At 44.7% G+C, this 25906-nt stretch overlaps 1 protein-coding gene across 1 annotated transcript in view; it reads left to right on the forward strand.

Annotated features, from left to right (window-relative positions):
* Nucleotides 1–25906, forward strand: part of ARHGAP42 (Rho GTPase activating protein 42) — a 168366-nt gene that overhangs the window by 112707 nt on the left and 29753 nt on the right. The window contains exons 7-11 of the mRNA XM_081860231.1: nucleotides 5005–5109; nucleotides 10101–10230; nucleotides 14411–14511; nucleotides 19911–20020; nucleotides 22951–23029. Of these exons, the coding sequence (XP_081716357.1) occupies nucleotides 5005–5109; nucleotides 10101–10230; nucleotides 14411–14511; nucleotides 19911–20020; nucleotides 22951–23029 (525 nt within the window). The remainder of the gene's footprint in view (nucleotides 1–5004; nucleotides 5110–10100; nucleotides 10231–14410; nucleotides 14512–19910; nucleotides 20021–22950; nucleotides 23030–25906) is intronic.

Genomic DNA, 25906 nt, shown 5'->3' on the forward strand with positions numbered 1-25906 from the left:
GAACTAGCTCTATCGAAAGGCACTGATGCTACATTTGTGTCTTTGTTGATTTAGTCAGTGATGACTCGTTCACATGCGCAGGCCATGTGCTGAATGTACATGTTGTGTGAACCCGCCCACGGTACAGCTAGAGGTTGAGGAGGCTGATTTGGGCCGGTTGTGTTGTTATCATTTGCATGTTTACCTAGGCTCTGAATCACTAAATAAATCAGATCAATAAATCAAAGCTTATGGTAGTTTAATGCAGCCCTAGCCACGAGGGTGAGTTAGCAGCTGAGCTACGAGAAGCAAGGGAAAATGACAACATCTGAAGCCCGCAAAAAAAAAGTCCTTTATTTATTTTTATGTAGTGTTGGTGACCCTGAGATTCTTTGGTCATCTCATTCTCACAGGAAGAAGATTGTACTTCCAGTTTGGATAGGGTAGGAATTTGACCTCTAGCCTTTAATTCGTCAAAAAGTTACTGTCTTCCTGGTTCATGTATTTATTTAAAAAATACAGATAGCTCGAAAGATCCTTAGTTATCCAGTCTTAAGTTGATTTTGTTGGTGATCTGGAATATAGGGATGAGGGGAGCGAAAGAGAGATTGGGGTTTTCTAACAATCAAATGAGCCACAGTTTTGCTTTAAGGATAATGGACGCTGAATTTTGCTTAGTGCTTGTTTTCTGCAGGGCAAAAGCGTTTTAAACAGCTGCATAACACGTTAATGGATTAGATTCAGAGTTGGTCCTACTTAAAGTGAACCTGTTAAGCTCAATGGGACTTAGTCATGAGTAATTTGATTCCCAATGGTTTCAGTGGATCTACTCTTAAGTATTACTCTGGATTAAACCCAGAATCTCTTACCCTCATGGTTATGCTCAATGAAGCTTCCTCTGGCACTGAAGGGCAGTAATGGAAACAGATTCACCAGGGACGCATTGGTGAAAAATGGCAATCCTGAATTCAGATGGACCACACTGTCATCAACCCCAGTGACTGTGTCTTGACAAAACACGAATCTATGTTTGATTGTTACAGGAAGCCTAGGTGAGCCTCAGTTGTGCATGCTTTCTCCCTCTTCTCTCCACTAAGAGGAGGAGAGTATAAGCATCTTGCTTCTATTTTGAATTAACCACAGTTTAGTGTTACATCTGAACCGTAAACTGCATCTAGTTAATCTATAAAACTATAGTTTATTGAAACATGTTGGCTTCATAAACCAAGGTTTGAAGTTGGCTTGTTTCGGCAAACCATAGTTAAGACTAACCAGGTCAGTTTAGGGTAGAAATGTCACACTAAACTGTGGTTAATTCAAAATGGAAGCAAAACAGAAGTTTCTCCTCTCCTTGCAGCTGCACCAAGGAGGGGACTGTGCTAGCCTAAGACTTGTCTGGGCTCATTCCATAAGAATTATCCATTGTTTATTGTTGTGTCTGAATGCAGCCTGTAGAAGTCTGGCCAGATCTGACTTAAAGCACTAATTAAAAACAGCTGCATTTAAAACAAAGCTACCAATAAAAATCTCTCTCAGGGCCACAACTGATCTTATGCATATTGGGTAACATTACCCCCTGTTGGCCCTTAAAAAAAAAAAAAACGGCAGCAGAAAAGCCACTTCCAGAGGAGCAGTTAGGTCTGGAATAATGATACTTTGCTTGCCATTTATTTCCCTAACTTCAGATTGCCGTCCCCAGGGGCTTTGCCCCATGTCCTGGAATTTGGAGTGGGTGGGTAGAATAATTGGTAGAATAATTGAGAAACAGCAGGGAGAAAGAGTTCCTTTATTTATTTGAAAGTATTTTAACTCTGCCCATCCTTGTCAAGGAGATCGCAGGGCAGGATCCAGTCAGTTTGCATTTAAGCAAACCTTTGCCTCCCCTTCTTTTACTGTCCAAAACACCACTTGGAACTGGTGTTTCCTTTCCCGAATTAAATTAAGTGGAACTTTGGGTCCTCAAATACAGTGTTTGGCATCCTCCCTGGGTTCCTTCTCTTCCAGGTGCCTCCCTGGCTCTCTCTGTTGCTTGAGGAGTCTGATGAAGAGCAAGGCCAGATCTGCAGGGTGGAGAAGCTGGGTATTTGCTTATTGGGTGAATCACTGGTGAAGGCCATTCACACTTTGCACAGGCGCACTCAGTGAAGTCTGCAGACCTTGAGAGAATTCTCAGTTTTCACAGCTTCCATATTTCAGGCTAAAAGTAGGGGCCTTGAGGATCAAACTAGATGCAGCAGAGACAATTGCAGTTGTTTGCGTCTGCCCCATTTGCATTTTGAACAGGAATCCCAAAACTCCCTTTCTCTAAAACTCCCTTTCAAGCTGAGGTGGAAGGAAAATGCCATATTCAGTGACATTCCTGCTGCCTGAGAGCCTCTGGAAATCTGAGACTGAATACTAGTGAAGGCTGAAATGTTTCTTGTTTCTTGTTTTCTTTTTTCTTTTTGCTTCTCTCTATATAATTTTTTGTTAGTTTTTTTTTAACATATCATTTTCAACAGTAATTAAACATACTTTTACATCTTATTCAAATTTTTGACTTCCATCAATCCTGTCTGGAAATTTTCCAATCTAATCTCTCAGTATGCATTTCTTATCTTCCCTATTACATTTCAAACTCATAACCAGTATCTCTATCTTTTTCTACTTTGTAACACTTCGTATATTTCTCCTTACAAAACTTCTTGTAGTCCTACTAGCGTAATTTGTTGATTATAGTTGCTCTTCAGATTATTCATATACTTCTTCCAATCTTCTGTACATCTCTAGTCCCGCAGGTTTCAAATCCTTCCTGTCATTTTGTCCAGTTCTGGATAGTCCATTAATTTCGTCTGCCATTCTTCTTTCGTCGGAATTTCTTCTTGTTTCCATTTCTGGGCTAACAATACTCGAAGGCTGAAATGTTTCATGTGTGTTGAGAAATATTTCAAACCTCTTAGCACACACTGAGCATCTCTGCATCCCAGTAGATTATCTCCAGCAGGTATACTAAGCAGTGCATATGCAGCTCTGAACATTGTGGCTGGAGCATCGTACACACTGACCACATGGGTGGGTTGACATATACACCAGCCCTGAAAAAACAAAACGAAATATGTTTGGGGCTATGACACCTTGCTTGCTCAAACAAATAACTCATATTAACTTTTGGTATAGGGAATTGAATGCTTCATGTTAAGTTTGACATTGCTGCCATCTAGTGCCAGTAAGTATTTTTCTTCAGTACAGAACAGGTTTGTTTTGTTTTTTTAATGATAGTAATAACAAAGCAGTTTTTGATCTGAAGGTGGCAGCAGTACTTGAATAGTGAACAGGTGTGCCTGGAGGGTATAGCAGCAAGATGGGCTACCAGGAGATTCAGAAAGCTTGGTGTTTGCATTTTTTGGACCTTCTGCTGGCCCTGGAGCATTATTAGTAAGACTGAAAGGTTTACTTGACAGGTTTGCCCGCAGATTAAAAACCGGGCCTCTGTTTAAATGGCAAAGCAAACTAAGTAAACAAAACCTCTTTTGCAGTTTGTTCTCTTGATAGGTTGCCAGATACATCACCTACATTATCCCTGAGCCAGATTTGATTAAAACTAAATTTAAAGGCAGCCTTCCCCCCGCCTCGGAGTTTGCTGTTAGTTTTGAAAATAATAATAATAATAATAATAATAATAATAATAATAATAATAATAATATACCCCACCCATCTGTCTGGGTTTCCCCAACCACTCTGGGCAGCTTCCAACAAAATATTTAAAATACAATAAAACAGCAAGCATTAAAGACTTCCCTAAGCAGGACTGCCTTCAGATGTCTTCTAAATCGAAATGCACATTTTTAAATCCACTCATCTCTCAGGCTCCTGGCTGTGTGCATCTTTCTCGTTTGCACCTTTTCTGTCCCTGTTTCAAACTCTCCTGTGTCTTTCCTCTTTGTGCCTTTGCTTCAGTCCATCTTCCACTCCTTTTCTTGACCCGTTGTGGTTGTAGACCATGGGTGTAGCCAATCAAGTAAATCAACAAAAATAACTCAGGTTTTCCCCCCTCCAACATGAAGCCTGCTGTGCCCCCCCCCAAAAAAAACCCACACACCATAAATCCTGGCTATGCCTATGTTGTAAGCTCTAGCCTGATCCTTTTGCAGCATCAAAAGCAGTTGGCAAAATGGCTGAAAGGGGCTTCACCAGCACTATAAACCGCTCTTGGACATTACAATAACAATGTACCGTATTTTCACTCTATAAGATGCACCCGACCATAAAACGCACATAGTTTTTAGAGGAGGAAAACAAGAAAAAAAATCTCTTCTCTGCGCAGCGCCTCTCCAGCAAAGCGGGAGGAGGAACGGGTCCCCTCCCATTTCTACTCCCGCTTCGCCGAAGAGGCGCTGCGCAGCTCTCCTTCTCTGCACAGCGCCATTTGCCCCATAAGACGCACCTACATTTCCCCCTACTTTTTAGGAGGAAAAAGTGCATCTTATGGTGCAAAAAATACAGTATGTTCTTCCCATTGGAAGTAAATTCTCCCCTCTCCAAAACTATCCTAAGAGTTTTCTGCTGCATGCCTGTGTCATACGTGCATTCATGTGTGCGTGCCCCAAACAATGTGGCCCTCAAATATCTGAAAGAGCGCCTCCTTCCCTTTTGATGAGTCGATTGATTAAGATTGGTGGAGGACACCCTTCTGCCATGTGTGAATTTTTGCGGGGAAGCAAGCAGCTCTTGAGAGGGCCTTTTTGGTGATGGCCCCAAGAATGTGTAACACCTTCCTGACCAAAGTATGCCTGGCACCGTCTCTTTACAGCTTCTGTTGGTTGCTGAAGAGGCATGTCTTTTCCATGGTCCTTGAATCTTACTGATTTTGGAATTCTCCCTGTAATGCATTGCATGGAATTATTGTTCTGGGATTGTGGGTGGTTTGTGGTTTTTTTAATTGTTTTAATTGTGTTTTATATGCTGTAACTTGCCCTGGGACCTTCTGGTGAAGGGCAGATAAGGAAAACAATTAATAACGGATGGTACATTTTTTCCCCCTTTCAGCTTTTGGCCTTTCTTCAGGGATTATTTACCTTTTACCACGAGGGATATGAGCTGGCCCAGGAGTTTGCACCATACAAGCAACAGCTGCAGTTCAACTTGCAGAATGTAAGGAGGAGCGGCGTTTATCACAGCTTCTCAGATCACTGAACTCCAGCGGTAACGAAAGCCTTGCTCTGTTGCGAGGCTAAAATCTCTTGAAAACAAATCAAGGGAGCTCATGCATAAATGCAATATGCTTCATTTGTATTGCTTAGTCACGCTGATTTTCACCTGCCTGCCTTGGGTGGGGAATCCAGTTATCGATTTCACGTCTCTACGCTTTGAATTAGTACAACTTGCGCTGCTCCCAGTTCAGATAAACAACCCCATTCGGGATGTCCAGTAGGTTAAGCAAAAGCATGTATAAACCCTGCCCTGTGCACAGAGGTAGACGGGCAGCGTCACACTAGCTCAGTTGGTAGAGCATGAGACTCTTAATCTCAGGGTTGTGGGTTTGAGCCCCACTTTGAATGGGGAGGACAACTCTATGCTTAGCCCATGCAGTTTTGGAGCCAAGCAAGGCCCAATTTTCATGGCCCTATAAATGATCAAAATCACATAAATTTTGCATATTTTTCTTTCTTTAGCTTGCTTTTCTTCAAAGAAAAGAAGAAGCTATTTTGCTGTTTTGCTAGACATGTGGAATAGGCCATAGAAGCCCCATCCCAGCCAAAAAAATGTTTGAAAATAAAAATCCAGCCACCCTTTGTGCTCCCGAAAGCCGGAGCCATTGCAGCATGCACCCAGTCCTGCTCAACAAGGGGCTGAAATAACAATACAGTGGTACCTCGGGTTAAGTACTTAATTCGTTCCGAAGGTCCGTTCTTAACCTGAAACTGTTCTTAACCTGAAGCACCACTTTAGCTAATGGGGCCTCCCGCTACTGCCGCGCCGCCGGAGCACGATTTCTGTTCCCATCCTGAAGCAAAGTTCTTAACCCGAAGTAATATTTCTGGGTTAGCAGAGTCTGTAACCTGAAGCGTCTGTAACCTGAAGCATCTGTAACCCGAGGTACCACGGTATTAATAAAAAGTGAGTGCGAAGCTGAATCACTGATTCAGACAGAGTGCAAGGTGCAGAGAAAATGAGCTTCGTTTTAGACAGGGCTGGGAAACCTCAGGACTCGGGAATCAAATGCAGCCCGCCCGCCCCCCAGGCCTCTCTTAATCTGCCCCACAGAATTTTCTCTGTGCCACACCCCTCTCCCCAGACCACATCCCTCGCAATCCTGCATTGCACCCTGAGCACTTGTGTCAGGATGGAGAATAGAGAAAGGTGTATGAGTGTGTTTAGAATGTAGCCCACTGTACAGAGGTGAAATTTGCTCCTGACCCCTTCCAGCAACAGCATAGGCCCTCGGATGCCTTCCCAGGTGAGGTGCGAGGCTGTTCAGAAGGGACCGTGAGCCTTGGGATGATGAAAGAGGTTTGCCGCCCCTGATTTCTGATGACCAGCACTAAATCTTGGCTCCAGATCTAAGGAGATGGCAGCTTGGGCAAAATGTCTTCAGTGGAAAACACATACATGCACATCTGGCGTGGGTTTGCCTTTTGGCCATTTCCCGGTGGTCCTAATCCATGCTGTTTGGTTAACAAATGGAGGTTGCATCTTCTTCCTCTTCCTCTTGTCATGGTTTGCCCAGCAATGCCATTCTCTGCTGCTGATGTTGCCAGCGCTTCACATAATGCCGTTAATTGGAAATGCTCCCCCAGTAAGAATAGTTTAAAGGGAGAAATCTTTGGAAGCAAGCAGTTGATAAAGGGAATGGCCTGCAGTCAGAATTTCTGAACCTCTCTGCAGAACCTCTTTGAGAATCCAGCCTCTGTGAAAAGTACAGAATTAAACTTCCGCCCTTAACATCCAATACTCTAGGCGGTTAGAGATGGAAGAAATTTGTGTAATAAAAGCCATCTTCCATCCAGATTACATAGCTGGTTAGGAGTGGTTTCTTTCCTTTTAAAAAAAATTCCCTGAAGGCATATAAGCTCCTAATAAGTGAAGTAAAGTGCCCACCTGTAGGGAATGTATTTATTTACTTACTTAACAAGATTTATGTTTCAGTTAGTAAGGCTCGAGGATCTGGATAAGGGGCTCGTAAACCTCTAAGTAGTTTACATAAAACAATATGAAATATTCATGAGAAAATATTGATAAAGATCAAACATTAAAAACTACTGGACATAGTCCAATTCATCAATGCAAGTTTGTGTGTGTGTGTGTGTGTGTGTGTGTGTGTGTGTGTTTACCTTCCTTCAAGGAGCCCAAGGTAGCAATTAGCAGCTTTAAAACAAAAACGACTTGTGTGGGTAACAGAAATTGCTGAGTTGTTCGCTCAAACCTTCAGGTTCTGCATAGAGGTGCAGTACCGACATGAGGCAAAGGCATGGGAAAATGTGGGGAGCAGAATATGGTCCCTTGTGGGAGTCGCCTCCCACCTTTATCTCCCTCCCAAAAAGAACCGAGGCAAATAAGAAGGTTAGGGAGGACAGAAACGCATTAAGAGCAATGTGATTAAGATTGTAACTAAACCCTTGACTTTTTTTAAGCACCAGGGGTCACTGTTGCTTCACAACATGCAACACATTCCTTCTCTGTACTCTTGTCGTTAATACTCTAGCGGTGCAGGGCAATATTTACTGTTCATAATATGCACTGAGCCCATAAGTTCTTTAGCTAAGCCACTTAATAAGTTTCTGAGTCAAGGGGGGCTTCTAGCCACGAGCATGCGTCAGTTAGATGCACCAGCTTCAGTTGTACAGCAAGGTGATTCCATGCCCCTATTGGACACCTGAAAGTATCTGTGCTTGCTGTTGGATTTTTGCCACACAGGAAAAGGGGTGCTTGGGGGTAAGCGAATTTGACATCTGTTAGTTACAAAACCTGTCGTCGTCTTTCTGGCGCGCGTTCCTGCATCTGCCATGTTTTTGACAAATCCACTACATGTTCTTTCTGGAACAGAAAGTCTTTGTTGTTGCCATACCCAAGTCAACAAGCATTAGGTGTTCTCACAATATCTGAGTCTCTTGCAATCCTTTAATCCTTTTATTCCTGGACATCTCCTGTAGCCTTGGCAGGTCTAGTACTATCCAGCGTAGCCTATGATAGGCTCTTAAAAAATGTGTTCAAGGCTATGCACGTCAATGTGTTCAAGGCTATGCATGTGTTGAGTTAAAGCGGACTGCAGTTCTAAATAGCCTCCCGCTTGATCCCCCCCCCCACTGTTTCTAGTAGGAGCATCGTAGGAACACCTTTGCACTTTTGGACAAGCACTGATTGGTACAACGGACAGATGCAAGAGGAAACAGGGCCACCTACACCATTCGGAGTTGCAATGTCCCTTTCATGCATCCCCAGCTCCCTCCAACCCACCCCTGAATGAACACATTGCCAAAGCAACTTCAATTAGTGTGACCACTCTTTAGTGGGCATGTAAGGTAAAGGTAAAGGGACCCTTGACCATTAGGTCCAGTCGTGGCCGACTCTGAGGTTGCGGCACTCATCTCGCTTTATTGGCCGAGGGAGCCGGCGTACAGCTTCCGGGTCATGTGGCCATCATGACTAAACTGCTTCTGGAGAACCAGAGCAGCGCACGGAAACACCATTTACCTTCCCGCCAGAGCAGTACCTATTTATCTATTTGCACTTTGACATGCTTTCGAACTGCTAGGTTGGCAGGAGCTGGGACCGAACAATGGGAGTTCACCCCGTCACAGGGATTCGAACTGCCAACCTTCTGATCAGCAAGTCCTAGGTTCAGTGGTTTAACCCACAGCGCCACCCGCGTCCCTTAGTGGGCATGTAGATAGCACAAAATTTTGGGTAGCTGTGCAAGTAAGCTAAGTAGAATTGCAGCCCACTCTGCCTGAACACAAATTCCATTTCCTTTGGAGCAAAAGATTTACCCGAGAATTTCCCTGTCTCTCTCTCTTTTTTTTAAGAAGTTTAAAAATTTTATTTTTTTACCAACAACCAAAACACAAATAGTGAAACCCCACAGGCGGCTGATGCATTGGGTGTACATAATCAATAATAACATATTCAAATCAACCATATGTACAATTTTATATACGTTAACACTCCTCCATCCACAAGATTTATTTAACTTTTAACATTTTAATTGCCCCCAATTGTTCAAACCTACCCAAATAATTCAATATCTTCTCAAACCAATCCTCTTTCTCACTGACCTTAAACCCTTTCATTCTATGTATCTTCACAGTTAGGTATTCTAAAATTATGATATTATTCAGTTTTTCCTCCATTGGTTCACCCCTAACTCTTCTGTATTTTTCCTATTACTCGCTATAACCTGTCTGGCTGCAGGTACCATCAATTTTACCCATTTACATTCCTCTTTTGTTTTTAACTCGGTGCAACTCAGACTAATAAGAACCATTAATTTCGATATTCCCACCTTCCTACCCATAATTCCCGATATTTCTATACCAATCTGTTTCCAAAATTAACTAACGGACAATCCCACCTCGGCCTTTTGGCTAAGATCAAGTGTAGTATCTGTTCTTATCTGACTCTTTTTGTTGGTTGGTTTAGAGCACCTTGCTGCAAAATGAGTTGTGCACACGGTGTTAGTGGATCCGTGCAAACAGGGGTTGTGTTCTTCAAACCTCGCACGCCGCCTCTCCAGTCCAGAACTCTGTATATTTTTGCACTTTTTGAGGAATTCGGAAACTCATACAAGCAGTCTGGTAGAAGAACAGAAATCATAGGGAAGCTTCCTTACACAGGGTTGACAGTTTTTTGCTAATAGACCTGAACTACTTCTTAGCTTCTCGTTCAGTGCCTGAACGAATGAATGCGTGAAAAGGATGCCTGACGTGAATATGTCTCCTCAACCCTTCAGCGGCTTTCAACACCATGGTAACCTTCTGGAGCGGCTGTCCAAGTTAGGGGGTGGGTGGTAAAAGCAGCATTTGACAAGGCTTGCTTTTACTGCAATTCCCTCAGAGCAGACGTCAGTTCCATTTTGGTAGGCCGCTCTCAAAATTGCATTGGCATGAACTTAATTCATCACTTCTATTGTTGTCGTCGTTTTACAGACCCGGAATAATTTTGAAAGCACAAGGCAGGAAGTAGAACGGCTTATGCAGAGAATGAAGTCTGCCAGCCAGGACTACAGGCCACCAAGCCAGTGGACAATGGAAGGCTATCTCTACGTCCAAGAGAAGCGTGAGTATTTAACCCATCCGAATCAAACTGCACACTGAGCATTAGGCCTCTGTTCACCAGCTGCTGGGAATCGCTGTTGGACTGAGGTTCTACCTTGTGGACTTCCCATAGGCATCTAGTTGGTTATGGTAAGAATAGAAACCTGGCATAAATGGGCCTTTGGCCTGGTCCAGCAAGTCTCTCTTACCTTTATGAGAGATGATGCTGTCTTTCCCTTCACTGTGCTGATATCTTTGAGTAAGGTTTGATTGGCATGAAAGGGATATGAGAGTTGCCCTAGTCATCCAGAGAGCCAGCATCCAATCATAGTTACATTTCATTGAATATATCTCAATTAAAATAAAGTGAACAAATAAAAAAAGGAAACAAAAATTGCATAAGAAATACAAAGAAGAAAAACAACTATAATTCCATAAGTTCTTGTCTAATGCAAAGGTATTTAAATGAAATTATTATTCTAATACATAAACATTTATGTATTTATGACATTGCAAATACAGTGGTGCCCAAACCCGCTAGACGAAAGGGTTTTCCGTTTTGGAGGCGCTTCGCTAAACGAATTTCTCTATGGGGTTGCTTCGCAAGACGAAAAAATCTTGCGAGTTCCCACGGTTTCCCCCCCCCCGCTCCCCCCCCTTTCCTAAGCCGCTTATCAGCTGTTCCGCTGATAAGCCGCTTAACAGCTGATCGCTAAAAGCCGCTAGACAGCTAATAGCGCTAATCCGCTAAGCTGTCAATGGGCTTGCTTCGCAAGACGAAAAACCCGCTAGATGAAGAGAATCGCGGAACGGATTCTTTTCGTCTTGCGAGGCACCACTGTATCATTATATTTGTCCATACGCAATCTATGTCTACAAGCTCTCCATACACTCTGTGTCTACAAGTTTGAATTTTGTAAGAGCTGTCATGCCTTCTAGGTAAAAGTAAAAGGTAAAGGACCCTGGACAGTTAAGTCCAGTCAAAGGTGACTATGAGGTTGCGGCACTCATCTCGCTTTCAGGCCGAGGGAGCCGGCATTTGTCCACAGACAGCTTTCCGGGTCATGTGGCCAGCATGACTAAACCGCTTCTGGTGCAATGGGACACCATGATGGAAACCAGAGCGCACGGAAACACCGCTTACCTTCCTGCCACAGTGGTACCTATTTATCTACTTGCACTGGTGTGCTTTCGAACTGTGAGGCTGGCAGAAGCTGGGACTGAGCAACAGGAGCTCACCCCGTCACGGGGATTCGAACCACCGACCTTCTGATTGCCAAGGCCAAGAGGCTCAGTGGTTTAGACCATAGCGCCACCCACGCCATTCTACTCATTGATTAAAGGGGGCCATAAATTTATCCTTCCAGTGGATCAATATCAGTCTTTCAGCTGTAGTGAGGGCGTGAGGAATCCATTTAGGTTGACCAGTTGTCAAATTCCATATGGGCAGTACATAATTTAAAATAATATTATCCTATGACAGTATTAGCTCTCCCCCCCCCCGCCCCACCACCCCGGTACCATGGAAATATTTATATAATTTAGTACTTTATCCCAAAACTCCATAAGCATGCAGCATTGCATAGACATAACCAGTGTTTGTATAGAAAGCGACTATCTACAGCAACATATTATTGCAAGGATAATGCTTCTTTGAGCCAGCATCTAACCATGGGAATGCTGTCAATAAAAGAATATCAATGGTGAGCACACAAGCTTTCCTCTGTAGTAATAGTTGTTTTATCAGCCCTTATCCACACAGTGAGCCATCATCACATTGGCCTGGTTCGCACAGCACAATAAACAAAAGAAGCTGGGACTTCATGAGCCTACAGGTTCTGAGCCACTTTGGTCGTCTGCCATTCCCAGTCCTCCTTATTGCTCTCAGCTCAGCCCAAGTTTGGCTTTGTGTGCTGTCCAAACCAGGACTTGTGGTTAAACTTTCTCCCTTGTAACCACAACCAGTAAGAAAGGATACAGGTCATGGTTATTGGGGAGAGGGCTCAGTGTAGCCCAGGAACAAAATAATAATAATAAATAAAATAATAAAATTATATTTATATCCCGCCCTCCCCAGCTGGGCTCAGAGCGGCTAATAACAGTAAAATAATACAGCATTCTAAAATCAATTTGTTATAAAATCAGTTCAAATCAAATTGATGGCAACCATTGGGCTAGAGTTCTGTGAAGAATTACCAAATTCTTCTGGGCCAAAGGCCTGGTGGAACAGCTCTGTCTTGCAGGCCCTGCAGAAAGATGTCAAGTCCCGCAGGGCCCTAGTCTCTTGTGACAGAGTGTTCCACCAAATCGGGGCCACAGCCGAAAAAGCCCTGGCTCTGGTTGAGGCCAGCCTAACCTCTCTGTGGCCTGGGATCTCCAAGATGTTTTTGTCTGAAGACCGTAAGGTCCTCCGTGGGACATACAAGGAGAGGCGGTCCCATAGGTACGAGGGTCCTAGGCCGTATAGGGCTTTAAAGGTTAAAACCAGCACCTTAAACCTGATCCTGTACTCCACCGGGAGCCAGTGCAGCTGGTATAGTACCGGGTGTGATCCTGTGATCCTGTAGCGAGGACCCCGTAAGGAGTCTCGCTACGGCATTCTGCACCCGCTGGAGTTTCTGGGTCAGTCTCAAGGGCAGCCCCATGTAGAGCGAGTTACAATAAAAAAGGGCCAGGAAGGAGAAAATTGGCTGTGAGTTGCTCTCCCAGAGCCTGGATGTTTGCATCCTCCCAATAAGCCATCGTTTGGCTTTCTGTGTCATGCAAACCAGACTATTGTGAGTATCCTTGCCAGGAGCCACTCTAGACATGGAGCAGGAACAGGAAGGCTAACAGTGTGTTGACATCATTGTATCAGGAACTTGAAAAACGACGTGCTTGGAGCATCTCTCCCAGAAACCTCCCGTTTTTGCAGCGCTGGTGTGATAAGCTCTAAAATGTAGACTGGCTCTTAAGCTGCTGGCTCTGTAGCTCAAAATATCTTTCCCCATTCTGCACCTGGGTTGGAATTATTTTAAATGTGTGTGTGTGTGTTTGCAGTTTTATCTCTTGTTGTTTGCTGCCCTGCGCTGCTTTGGTAGGAGGGGCGAGATATAAATATAATAGTTAATAAGCAGTTGTTGTTGTTGATGATGATGATGATAAGAATAACATTAATAACACCATCAAATCTAAAATGGCACGTGCAATGACAGTGTAGCTTAAAGTTATGACTGCATTGCAAGGGGTTGGACTAAATGACTGTCGTGGTCTCTTCCATCTCTACAATTCTGTGATTGGCTTCCTCATCAAGGTGTTTTCGCCTTTTGCTGAACCCTCTTCCCCCTGCCCCCTGGCCTTGGTGGCTTGTTTGTGTGTTTTTTTCCCCTGAAGCAGAGTTCCCCACATTAATAATAGCGGCAGATTGCTTTGAGCACCTTTTGTACCTTTTAGTTGACTGATAATAACAAAATGTGATTAAAAAGAAATCTGCTAATCGGAAATTACCTTGAGCATTATTAAAAGGAGTGCAAGGACACCAAGAAATGCTGGGCACATGCAGTGCTTTATTAAACAGTCAGAGGCCATCTCAACACGCTCTTATTGAAGGGGAAAAGGATTTGGTCATTTGTTTAAGCTGAGAAGGTGGGGAGGAGAGACGCAGTCATTATCTTGGTCTCAGAAATGAATGCACTGGGCCTGTTTGTTTCACTACCCTATGGACTTTGGCTGCCCGCATCGGTTTGTTGAGAATGTTATCCCCCCCAAAAGGATAGAATCTTAATTTGGCATTAGAGGGAGGGGGAAGTAATGGGTTGTATTTTCCATGTGCATTGCTAGCAAAGTTTACTTGAAATACACCAGGACATATATTAATACTTCACTCTCGCCAAGCATTTTCTGAGTTTTTTCTGTGAGCTGGCATAACAGAAAATACATTAAATATGTGTGAAATCTTAAAAAAAATAAAATAGGCTGAATATATCTCCTCCTTTCATTCCCCCATACTGACAAAAATAAATAAATGTCTGGCTCAGACTCTTAGGTCCAGCCTTATAAATGACCCTGACCTGAGAACAACCAATGTTCTATCTATTTTGCCAGGAATATTTTTCCTTAGGAAGCATTTATGCAAATAAGATAAGTACAAATTTTCCTTTCCTCTTTTCACCTCTTGGTCTCTCTCCCTCCCTCCCGTTTTCTTTTTTTCTTTTTCTTTTTAGGACCTCTAGGGTTCACCTGGATAAAACATTACTGTACCTACGACAAAGGGACGAAAGCATTCACGATGAGCGTTTCTGAAGCCAAATCTGGAGGGAAAGTCGTAAGTGTTATCGTGAGCCGCCTTCTAAATTGGAAAAGGGCACCGTGGCTTTTCCTCCATTGATTTCAAGTTAGGGAATGGACATCGACTAGGAAAGGTGTTGCTAGTTAGAGTGTTAGGGTATGTCCAAATCAAAACGGTTTTTATGTAGTCTGATATTGACAGTCAAAGACGGAAACTCAAACCACATTGTTTTGCAGAAAAGCTTCTTTTTTAAAGAAAACTAAAAATGAACTTTTTCCACATTTGGCCTTCACAGAGTACACAGCATACATTTAAACCACTTTATCCTACCCCAGAGAATCCTGGGAACCATAATTTACCCCCCGAAAAAACTATAATTCCCAACACCCTCAAAAAAACCTACAGTTCCTAGGATTCCTTTGGGGGTGTGCTTTAAAATTACACAGCCCCAGACATGTTCTGCTGATTTTTTCCTGGGTCTCATCACTACCTTCTATTCATTATCATAAGTACAATGGCAGTAATTTGTGGGTTCTTTAACCTTTTCCATGAATTAGCCCCATTGCACCCATGCATTCGTCCAACAAGGTACACTGTGAATTTTCAGCAACTTTTTTAACTTCGAGTAAAAGCTAAACCTCAAGAGACAGGCTACCTCTCCAAAGGAGGGGGGGGGGTGATTTTTGAAGGTTCTAATGTGCAACTTTTCATAACAGTCACCTCCAGGCTTGATTATTGTAACTCGCTCTACACGGGGCTACCTTTGAAGCTGACCCAGAAACTCCAGCGGGTGCAGAATGCCATGGCAAGGCTCCTTACAGGGTCCTTGCCGCGGGAACACATTCATCCAGTGCTTTACCAACTGCACTGGCTCCCAGTGGAGTACAAGGTCAGGTTTAAGGTGCTGGTTTTGACCTTTAAAGCCCTATGCAGCCTAGGACCCACGTACCTACGGGACCGCCTCTCCTGGTATGCCCCGTGGAGGATTTTAAGGTCCACAAATGACATCACTTTGGATTTCCCAAGTCGCAAGGTGGTTAGATTGGTCTCAACTAGGACCAGGGCCTTTTCAGTACTGGCCCCGACTTGGTGGAACGCTCTGTCACAAGAGACTAGGGCCCTTTGGGACTTGATATGTTTCCGCAGAGCCTGCAAGACAGAGCTGTTCTGCCTGGCCTTTGGTTTGGACTCAGTCTGACCCTTATGTTTTCCCTCCCCTTACGGTTTTGATCCATGGCCTACTTTTAAAAGGAGGCTGCATTTTAAATTGCATTTTAACTTGTATTTTAAATTGTGTTTTTTTCCCCTATTGTGTTTTTATTGTAATTTTACTGGTGTTAGCCACCCTGAGCCCGGTTCTGGCCGGGGAAGGGCGGGGTATAAATATTTTTTTTTAATATTTGTAATGGGGGTTTGGGGTTGCTTGTGTGTAAGACGCAAACTGCTCCAAGCTGAGTAGTTTGGTAAAACTTTCCCCTGGCTGGACAGTCAGTACTCCGTGACTGTCTCAATCACTGGCAGAATCCGTCAGTAGGAGTTTCCTGAATTTCTTCCAACATAAAAGTTCTTTGACACCAAGTCGCCGCCTAGCTTCTCTGCGCGGAAGCTTTCTGTGCAGAGTGGGCGTCCCAAGGGGAGGTCCTGTGCTCTCCCCGCTGGTCTCACTGGAAGAGTCCTGGAGCCTTCCCTCCGAAGCTCCCTCAGCCTCCCCTTTCTCCCTGGCGTCACGTCTATTTCCTTCCCCAGCGGAAGCTCTCCCTCTCTCCTTGCTGGTTCCCTCGCCAGCGTCATTAGGGAGCCTTACCAGCACCCTTGGCTCCGATGGCAGTTCCCTGACAATATTATTATTATTAATTCTTTGCATAGCTCCTTTTGCCTAATCTTCAGCCATTCTCCACTTGGGCAATAGACATGTAGGAAGGATTCTTGTCGCTTTGCCCTTAAAATCTCTCTACCCTCCCTCCTCAATCTTTGCCTACAAAGAGTCTCTTTTCAGACCTAGTTTGTCTGAAAAGAGACCCTGCATTCAAAAGTTGGAAGCATGCCTAATATCACTCCTCACTGAAAGAGGGCCTTTCTAGCTCTTTTACTTCCCCACATTGTGTCTCACTGTTCCTGGGAAGTTATTTGGAACATAGGTGCCAGCTCCCTGGGTGCCCGAGCACACACAAAATTCCCCACGAAGGGGCCAGGCACCCACAATTTTCGGTGCCCACAGCCCCCAGGTACCCATGCTCACAGGGCCAAGTTGGCACTCCTTTTTTTTGTAAATAATTTTTATTCATTTTCCAATAAAGATGGGGAAAAACATTCTTATTAATAACAAATCAAGCCCAACCTTACCACATTCAAAAACAAAAACCAATACAGCCAATTATAGGGTCCGAATTAATTAATTTCAATGAGACTTCCCAAGTTCTGGATTTCAAGAGCTAAATGTCCATTCTTTATCTTTCTGCTACCTTCTTTGTTACTTTACAATTTTCCAGTCCTGATACTGACAATCTCCTCTCTCGATCGATCAGTCACTGGTATAACTCTCTATCTTGTTTTGTGTAACAATTCCTTATTTCTGTAATCACGCAGGTGGGTTTTTCCACATTGTTCTCAGTCTTCATATTTTAAAGTGCAGTCCTCCTCCGATGACCTCTCCTTTTCTACTGATTGTTGCTCTACTACTCTCTGGGCTTCCGTCCAAGGTTGAAGTTAATTAGCGACGTCGCACTGCCTTTGATCTTTCCAAAGCAGCCAATGTTTCAAATGTACTGTAGGGGTGTACTTGGAAATCAGTGTTACACAAAGATTGGTTCGGTTTCCCCATAAAAAGCCACGCCACCTCTCCAGGGCCCTCGGACAGCTGGCAGGCATCCAGAGTTTACAGTCACCCTCTTTTCAAACTGTATGTGATAATATTCCATGCAAGCAAATGCAACCTCTGTAAAGTACACCCCTTTTGTAATTCAAATAAAAAAATATCTCCACTCTCCCCCCATTAAAGATTTTTTCTGATCATATCCCTTTCTGCGTCAGAGCTGCTACCATCACCATCTTCCCTCCTCAGCCCGAGCTGATCTGATCATATCTGATCTTACTCTGCCAATTTTGATCAGGGTTCTCCGCCAAGGACTGCGATGGTGCCAAGTTGGCACTCCTGATTGCTAGGAATATTAGTGCATGAGAGGAACTGCATAAATTCACAATTACTTTAGGGCAGGGGCGTCACTTAGTTAAAGAAATCGTGACCAAATGAGTTTCAGTTTGGTCAGTTAACCAAGCTGAGCTTTTAACGAACCTGCTAATTAATCAAGCAGCCCAGTAACCCAGTGGCCCCAGGGAGAGCAGGCCATAGGAAACATGAGATCTCCCTCTCTCTGTGGGTGAAGAGAGACCTCTGACCTGGGAGAAGAGGGTACAATACCAGTTTTCTCCCTCGCTGCCACTGTGGAAACTCTAGCAACCTTTGCCCTGTCGACTCCCAACATTGGTTGGGCTGAAATGGAGGTATGCCAGGGCACAAGGTTTGGAAGTATGTCAAGGGAGAACCAGGGGGAGGTTTGAAATCAAAGCTGCCCCCCCCCCAATACGCCAACATGCTCCCAAACCACAAATCAAACTACACCAGCCCTGGAGTTGATGTAGCTTATTCAGGTTTGTTCCCCTGTTGTTGTTCCCATTCGGAAGGAAATAAGTGTAAGTTAAGAAAAGGGGAAAATATCCGAAATGAGCTCAGGGTCTTTGCAGGGTGAGAGGGCGGAATTGCTTCCCTGCCTCCACAACTCCTCCGCCTTAGGGTGGCATCTGTCATGAAGTAACACCACTGAAGGAAATCTTGGTTTGGGACAGTTCCCACATCCGTCACAGCAGACAGCATGTCAGAAGAACCATTCCCTCTGTGTGGGGCTCTCCTTCTGAGGACACATCTGCTCCCCACAAATTCATTAAGTGCTTCCGTATTTAGTGTGAATGACAATTTTTCACCAGATAAAATGCTTTTCATTAGTTGAATATTGTAGCCCTCTTTTTGTGGGTGAGGGATGAGCCTTGCAGTTACCAGAAGATGAGTTCGGGGAAGGGAAAATCTGGAAAAACTAAATAGAAATGTCACAACAACAACAACAACAAAAAGGCTGTTTTTGCACAGCTTTAAAATGTTTTGTAAGGTCAGCTTGTGCCTTTGCAGCTGTTTGGGTTAGCGGAAGAGCTGAAGGGAAGGCCATTTTTCACTAGGGAGAAGCATGGGGCAACTTTGGCTGGCTCATGAGTGACCAAAGAAAATCTATAGCTCTGATGAGGAAGCTGTGACCCTATAGCAGTTATCGAGCTCCAGCTCCCATCTTTCCTGACTATTGGTCGCATTGCCTGTGGCTGATGGGAGTTGGAACACAACATCTGGAAGATTGGTGACATTCTGTGCCACCAAGGCCACCTGTGCCTCAAGTGACAACAGCAGATTCAGGAGAACCCCCAAACTTCCTCCTTCAGAGGGACCAAATCTAGAGTAGGCCACCCACATCACCCAGCTGGTCAGAGGAACCACCCACCAACGGTTGTTGTTGTTTAGCCGTTTAGTCATGTCCGACTCTTCGTGACCCCATGGACCAGAGCACACCAGGCACTTCTGTCTTCCACTGCCTCCCGCAGCTTGGTCAAACTCATGCTGGTCGCTTCGAGAATACTATCCAACCATCTCGTCCTCTGCCGTCCCCTTCTCCTTGTACCTTCCATCTTTCCCAACATCAGGTTCTTTTCCAGGGAGTCTTCCCTTCTCATGAGGTGGCCAAAGTACTGGAGTCTCAGCTTCAGGATCTGTCCTTCCAGTGAGCACTCAGGGCTGATTTCCTTCAGAATGGATAGGTTTGATCTTCTTGCAGTCCATGGGACTCTCAAGAGTCTCCTCCAGCACCATAATTCAAAAGCATCAATTCTTCGGCAATCAGCCTTCTTCATGGCCCAGCCCTCACTTTCATACATCACTACTGGAAAAACCATAGCTTGAACTATACGGACCTTTGTTGGCAAGGTGATGTCTCTGCTCAGTCTTATCTGGATAGGCCCTTGTCCAGTCCCTTCCAAGCACTGATTCAGCACATCTACTGCCTTACTTTGTTGTTAGCATTGGTCTATCTCGAGAGAAAAAGGAGTGTGCTTCCGGATGTGAAGTCAAACAGCTGTGTTAGGAGCACCAAAGTGACCTCACTGGGACGCAAGCATAGGCAGTGTGTATGGAGGTCCTGGGCTGCTCAGATGACAAGAATACCCTCTTGGCCTCACTGATGTGATCCAAAGGAAAGCAGAGCAATGCGTTTGGCACCAGCTGGGCTGCAGGAGTTGCTGGAAGGAGGTGTACAACCATCATAGGGACTCCACTCCACAAATCTATAACAAATAATTTGGCAGTTCAGCATTCCAATTTCCCCCTTTCTGATGTTTTGCAGAATGGTCTTGTCCCGAGTACACCGGAAGTGTTCAAGTTGAAATCCTGCATCCGGAGAAAGACGGATTCAATTGACAAGCGCTTCTGCTTCGATATTGAAGTTTTTGAAAGGTTTGCGTTTTTATAGATGCCTTTTAAGAAAATGAAAGCATTTACGCAGCATTGTGCCATACCGTTAAGAGCAGACAAAAACATAGATTTGCATCTGAAAAATTATATCGAATGTTTCACTTTTTCATCCAGAATAGACTTTGAACGTGGAGAAAATAACACTCTTAACTGGGTACGCTCATAAAGATCATGTTTTAAGCAGTGGTTGGATGGCCATCTGTCATGGAAGCTTTAGCTGAGATTCCTGCAATGCTAGGGGGTTGGATTAGATCAGTGTTTCCCAACCTTGGGCCTCCAGCTGTTTTTGGACTACAACTCCCATCATCCCTAGCTAGCAAGACCAGTGGTCAGAGATGATGGGAATTGTAGTTCAAAAACAGCTGGAGGCTGTTGGGAAACACTGGATTAGATGACCCTTGGGTCCCTCCCACCTCTATGATTCTGTGTTGAATTAAAATAAAGAACCCTACATTATTATTATTATTATTATTATTATTATTATTATTATTATTATTATTTGTTAGTTTATTTATCTTGCCCAGGGCAACCCAGTCAGAAAGTTCCAGAGGCCTTTAAAATTCTCCAGTCACCCAGCCTACACCTTAAAGAGAGAGCTTAACTCAAATGGGCTCTCAGATCTTTTGTAAGTGTTCTGTTTATAAGATGTGGATAACACTCCTCTCGTACATCCTTTAGTCGGTCTGCTCTTTCCTTTCACGTCCCCTCCAAGCCTAAGATCATGAAATATTCTCCCTCCCTATCCCATAGTTTTATAATGATTTATTTATTGCATTTATACCCCATATTTTTCTCCAAGGGGCTCAAAAATGGCATACATGGTTCTCCTCCTCATTTAACCCCCACAACAACCCTGTGAGGTAGGTTAGGCTGAAAGACAGTGACTGACCCAAGAGCACTGGCCAGGTGAGGGTTTGAACCCTGATCTCCCAGGCCCTCGACCAGCAATCTAAGCAACTACACCACACTAGCTCTATAGATAAAGGTAAAGGGACCCCTGACCATCAGGTCCAGTCATGGCCGACTCTGGGGTTGCAGCACTCATCTTGCTTTATTGGCTGAGGGAGCCGGCGTACAGCTTCTGGGTCATGTGGCCAGTATGACTAAGCCGCTTCTGGCGAACCAGAGCAGCGCACGGAAACGCCGTTTCCCTTCCCACCGGAGTGGTACCTATTTATCTATTTTCACTTTGACGTGCTTTCGAACTGCTAGGTTGGCAGGAGCTGGGGCCGAGCAACGGGAGCTCACCCCGTCGCGGGGATTAGAACCACCGACCTTCTGATTGGCAAGTTCTAGGCTCTGTGGTTTAACCCACAGCGCCACCCGCGTCTGCTCTATAGATAGCTATAGATAAAACCTAAAACCTACCTGGCTTTATTCAATCATAAGAGCCCTACCGGGCCAGATCCACCTAGGCCAGCATCCTGCTTTCTAAAGCGGCTCACCCAGATGCATCTGGTAAGCCTACAAGTCAGATATAAAAGTTGCAGCCCTCTCCCTTGTTCCTCCCCACCACTAGGGGGCGCCCTACTCTGCTGCAGACAGCACAGAGCTTGATGGACCTATGGTCTGTCTTGGTCTACAGCAGCCTACCTTTGATGCGTTGTGTTACCTACAATGTGCTACCTACCTTCTACATGGAGGTCTCTGGAAAGGTACCAGAACTCCCCCTTGTACACAGTCACTCCTGTTCATCCCACTGAAACCTCCCAAAAAAGGCTAGGGGGTGCATTGCTGGTAGAATGATACACTCTAGGAGACCCCATGTTTATGATGATGATGATGATGATGATTTATTATTTATAGCCCACCTATCTGGCTGGCTTTCCCCGCCCCTCTGGGCGGCTTCCAACAAAATATTAAAATACAATGTCAAACATTAAAAGCTTCCCTAAACAGGGCTGCCTTCAGATGTCTTCTAAAAGTCTGGTAGTTGTTTTTCTCTTTGACATCTGGTGGGAGGGTGTTCCACAGGGCGCCCTATGGAATTATAGTAATGTGGTACGGTTGTACCTCAAGTAATACGCCATTTTTGTTTTAAACACAGTGGAATCTTTGGGAAGCTGTAGTAGACATGTGTGTTAATGTGCTTCTACAGTGCTTTTTTCTGGGGGGTGTTTAGGGGTAAACATTTTGTGTTGCCCCGACGGACCGACATGCCAGCTGTCTCTGCAGTAGCAGCGCAGACTGGAGCTCCGTCATTCTCCCCACCGGTGCCCGGAGAAGGGAGTCTGCGGTGGCTGCGGTGAAGGCGATGGCATTCCTTGTCCTCCTCCTTCCTCTTGCAGGGCTGGAGCCAGCTGGCTCTTTTTTCTTTCTTTTTAAGGAAAAAAGCACCGTGTTTCTATTTCATCTGCAGCATCTGCAAGCCACTCAGTAATCTTGCCAGGCAATGGCAGTTTACCAACATTGCAGATGGGCAAATCTTTCAGGGCTGCTTTTAAATGTTTCCCCTGTTTTGAAGAGAGAAGTTTTGAAATAAATAGGGATCTTCCCTGTCCCGCCCCTCGTTCCTTGAATCTGTTTGACCCTAGAGTCTTTTGTTGTCGTTGCTTTAATTCAGGCTCTTTGAGAAGGCCTCCTTGACAAGGCAGAATGTGACCAAAGTCCACATCAGAAACTTTAAATGTAGTTTTTGATAGTCCGTTTGAGTAACTGTCGTTTTGTTTAGTTGTCTCAGCTGCTGGCCCTCAGGAGCTCCACTTGGGGAGCTCTTATAATGAAAGAGAGCATATTGTATAGAGAAGAGACATGTTCCTTGGATAAGAAGTTCACTGGAAATACTCAGTTCAACTCTAGCACCTACTCCTTCTCATTTTACTCAGCATGGTACTTTCCTCTTCAGACAATCTTCACAATTTGTGAAAAGAAAACAAGTGAATCACTTTCTTTCGTTGTTGTCTTTTAAATAGGCATGGGATCATTACACTACAAGCTTATTCCGAATCCAACCGGAAGCTCTGGCTGGAAGCAATGGATGGAAAAGAACCGGTAGGGAAATCCTTGTTCTGTCATTTATTTCTTTTGATTTATTTATTTTTTCCAGGCAGAGAATTAACAGCAAATTTACTTTGCCTCTTTTAAGACTGGGGTGGGGGGAACCCGTCACATAGGGGCCTAATCCTGTCCCCGCAGCACAATTTCCCCCCTCCAAAGCTCCACAGTTTTTGGCTGCAGCAAAAAGAAATGAAGTAGATAAAGACCTTGGGTGGGTGGAGATGCCAGTTCCCCCCTCCCCAAGCCTAATAACAATTCAAAGTGCTGGTGTTGACCTTTAAAGCCCTAAACGGCCTCGGCCCAGTATACCTGAAGGAGCATCTCCACCCCCATCGTTCTGCCCGGACGCTGAGGTCCAGCACCGAGGGCCTTCTGGCGGTTCCCTCATTACGAGAAGCAAAGCTACAGGGAACCAGGCAGAGGGCCTTCTCGGTAGTGGCACCCGCCTTGTGGAACGCCCTCCCATCAGATGTCAAAGCGATAAATAACTACCTGACATTCAGAAGACATCTTAAGGCAGCCCTGTTCAGGGAAGTTTTTAATCTGTGATATTTTAGTGTATTTCTGGTTTTTATGGAAGCCGCCCAGAGTGGCTGGGGAAACCCAGCCAGATGGGCGGGGTACAAATAATAAATTATTATTATTATTATTATTATTATTATTATTATTATTATTATTATTATTATTATTATTTTATTTATACCTCACCCTTGCCCTTCTGGCTGGATTTCCCCAGCCACTCTGGGTGGCTTACAGCATATCTAAAAACATAAAACATCAATCCTTAAAAACTTCCCTAAACAAGGCTGCCTTCAGATGACTTCTAAAAGTCAGAAAATTGTTTATTTCCTTGACATCTACAGGGAGGGTGCCACTACTGAGAAGGCCCTGTGCCTGGTTCCCTGTAACTTCACTTTTCTCAGTAAGGGAACCAGCAGAAAACCCTCAGATGAGGACCTCACCCCCGCTAAGCGACAGGGTGGAGATGCTCCTTCAGGTATACTGGGCCGAGGCCATTGAGGGCGTTAAAGGTCAGCACCAACACTTAGAGAGCAATGATGACGACGATGTTGATACAGTGGTACCTCAGGTTACATATGCTTCAGGTTACATACGCTTCAGGTTACAGACTCCTCTAACCCAGAAATAGTGCTTCAGGTGAAGAATTTTGCTTCAGGATGAGAACAGAAATCGGGCTCCGGCGGTGCAGCAGCAGCAGGAGGCCCCATTAGCTAAAGTGGTGCTTCGGGTTAAGAACAGTTTCAGATTCAGTACGGACCTCCGGAATGAATTAAGTACTTAACCTCAGATACCACTGTACATTTATTTATACTCTGCATTTTTCCCTGACGAGGCTCAAGGCAGCTTATAGAGAGAAATAAGAACCACTAAAAATATAAGGGGAATCATTAAAAAAGAATTAAACATTGATAGAATTAAATCCATATGCATATATAAAATCTGTTAGAGCCATACCAATAATTACAATAGAAACAGAATGGCACCAGCCCTTTTGATAAAAGCACTCAGTTCCCAAAGTCATCAAAAGCAGGAGGAAGGACAACAAGGAGGGAGCCAGTCTAGTTTTCTAGAGAAGGAGTTCCAAAGTTTGGGAGCAGCCACCAAGAAGGCACTTTCTCGAGTGATTACCAGATGTGCCTGTGTGTCCCAGGCACCCCAGTCAATGAAGGCATATGTCTGATAGGTCATTTTTTGTTGATGAAAGCTCGCACTTGCACCAATTTGCATGGTATTCCAGATACACATGCACACACCCTTTCCCAGGTCTGCGCCCTGCAAAGCAGTTGCAGCAACAATGGGACCACACACAAACCTACCTTCTTCTGACAGGTTGCATTCCTGCACCCTGAGACTTCTCTTATGTGGAAGCTGTCACTCCTCTTCTCTCTTCAGGCCCCTCCTTGGTCTAGGAGACAGTGGGATGGGAGATGGCGGAGAGTCAGTTGGCCCATCCCTTGGCTGAACAGTCTCTTCCTCCACCTCTGACACATCCTGCTCACCTCCCTCCTCCTCAGACTGCTCTGACCATTCCTTTCCCTCGGCTACTGCCAAGCTGGCGGTGCCAAACCCCATAGATTCCTCTCCTAGGTCAATCCCCTGGCCCCCTGCCTCTGCCACACACCCTTCACAGCCCTTCCAATCCCTAACGCCATGGAGGTAGTTGGACCGAGAGATGGGCCTCATCTGAAGTCCAGGTTGCCTCAGGGATCACCTGAAGCCTTACATCCCAGCTCGAGCACTGAGCGTCCTTGGTCATTCCCCAAGATGGTGAGGCTCATTTGACAACAATGAGAAACCAAGCTTATGGTTTGTTGGCCTAGTCTAGTGGAGATTCAGCAGCTGCCTTCTGTGCCAGCTTCTGAACGCCTGTTGAAAACTTTTGCTTCCTGCCAGGCCTCAGCAGGCAATTAAGAGTACATCCTTCTGCAATGGTTAATTGTTTTGAACCTTTGTGTGGTTTTATGTTTCATTCCTGCAAAGCGCTTTGATGCATGGCTTGTTGCTTTGTCCCAAAATGGACTGTGGTTTGTTCATTTCAAGTCAGCCGGCGGCGTTAAGCAAGGAATAAATCGATTTTTTTCCTTGGGTTTATTTCTGGCTTGCTGCTCATGACTTGTTCGGAACAAACAAGCCGTGGTCCAGTGTTCAGACACTACAGGAAATCTTGCTGAGGCTTGTCTGAACCATGTGGCTGCCACATGGTGGGAGGGAAACACATTCACAATTCAATCTTGGTGAAACGCAAACTATGGTTTATCATGGTGTGCAAACCATCTTGCTTGCTCTCCCCCTTCCACATAGAGTTGTGGTAAGGATAAAATGGAATTTCCCCATCCTGAGCTGCTAGGA

Source organism: Podarcis erhardii (assembly GCF_964252035.2).
Source record: "Podarcis erhardii genome assembly, chromosome: 4".
Lineage (NCBI taxonomy): Eukaryota > Metazoa > Chordata > Lepidosauria > Squamata > Lacertidae > Podarcis > Podarcis erhardii.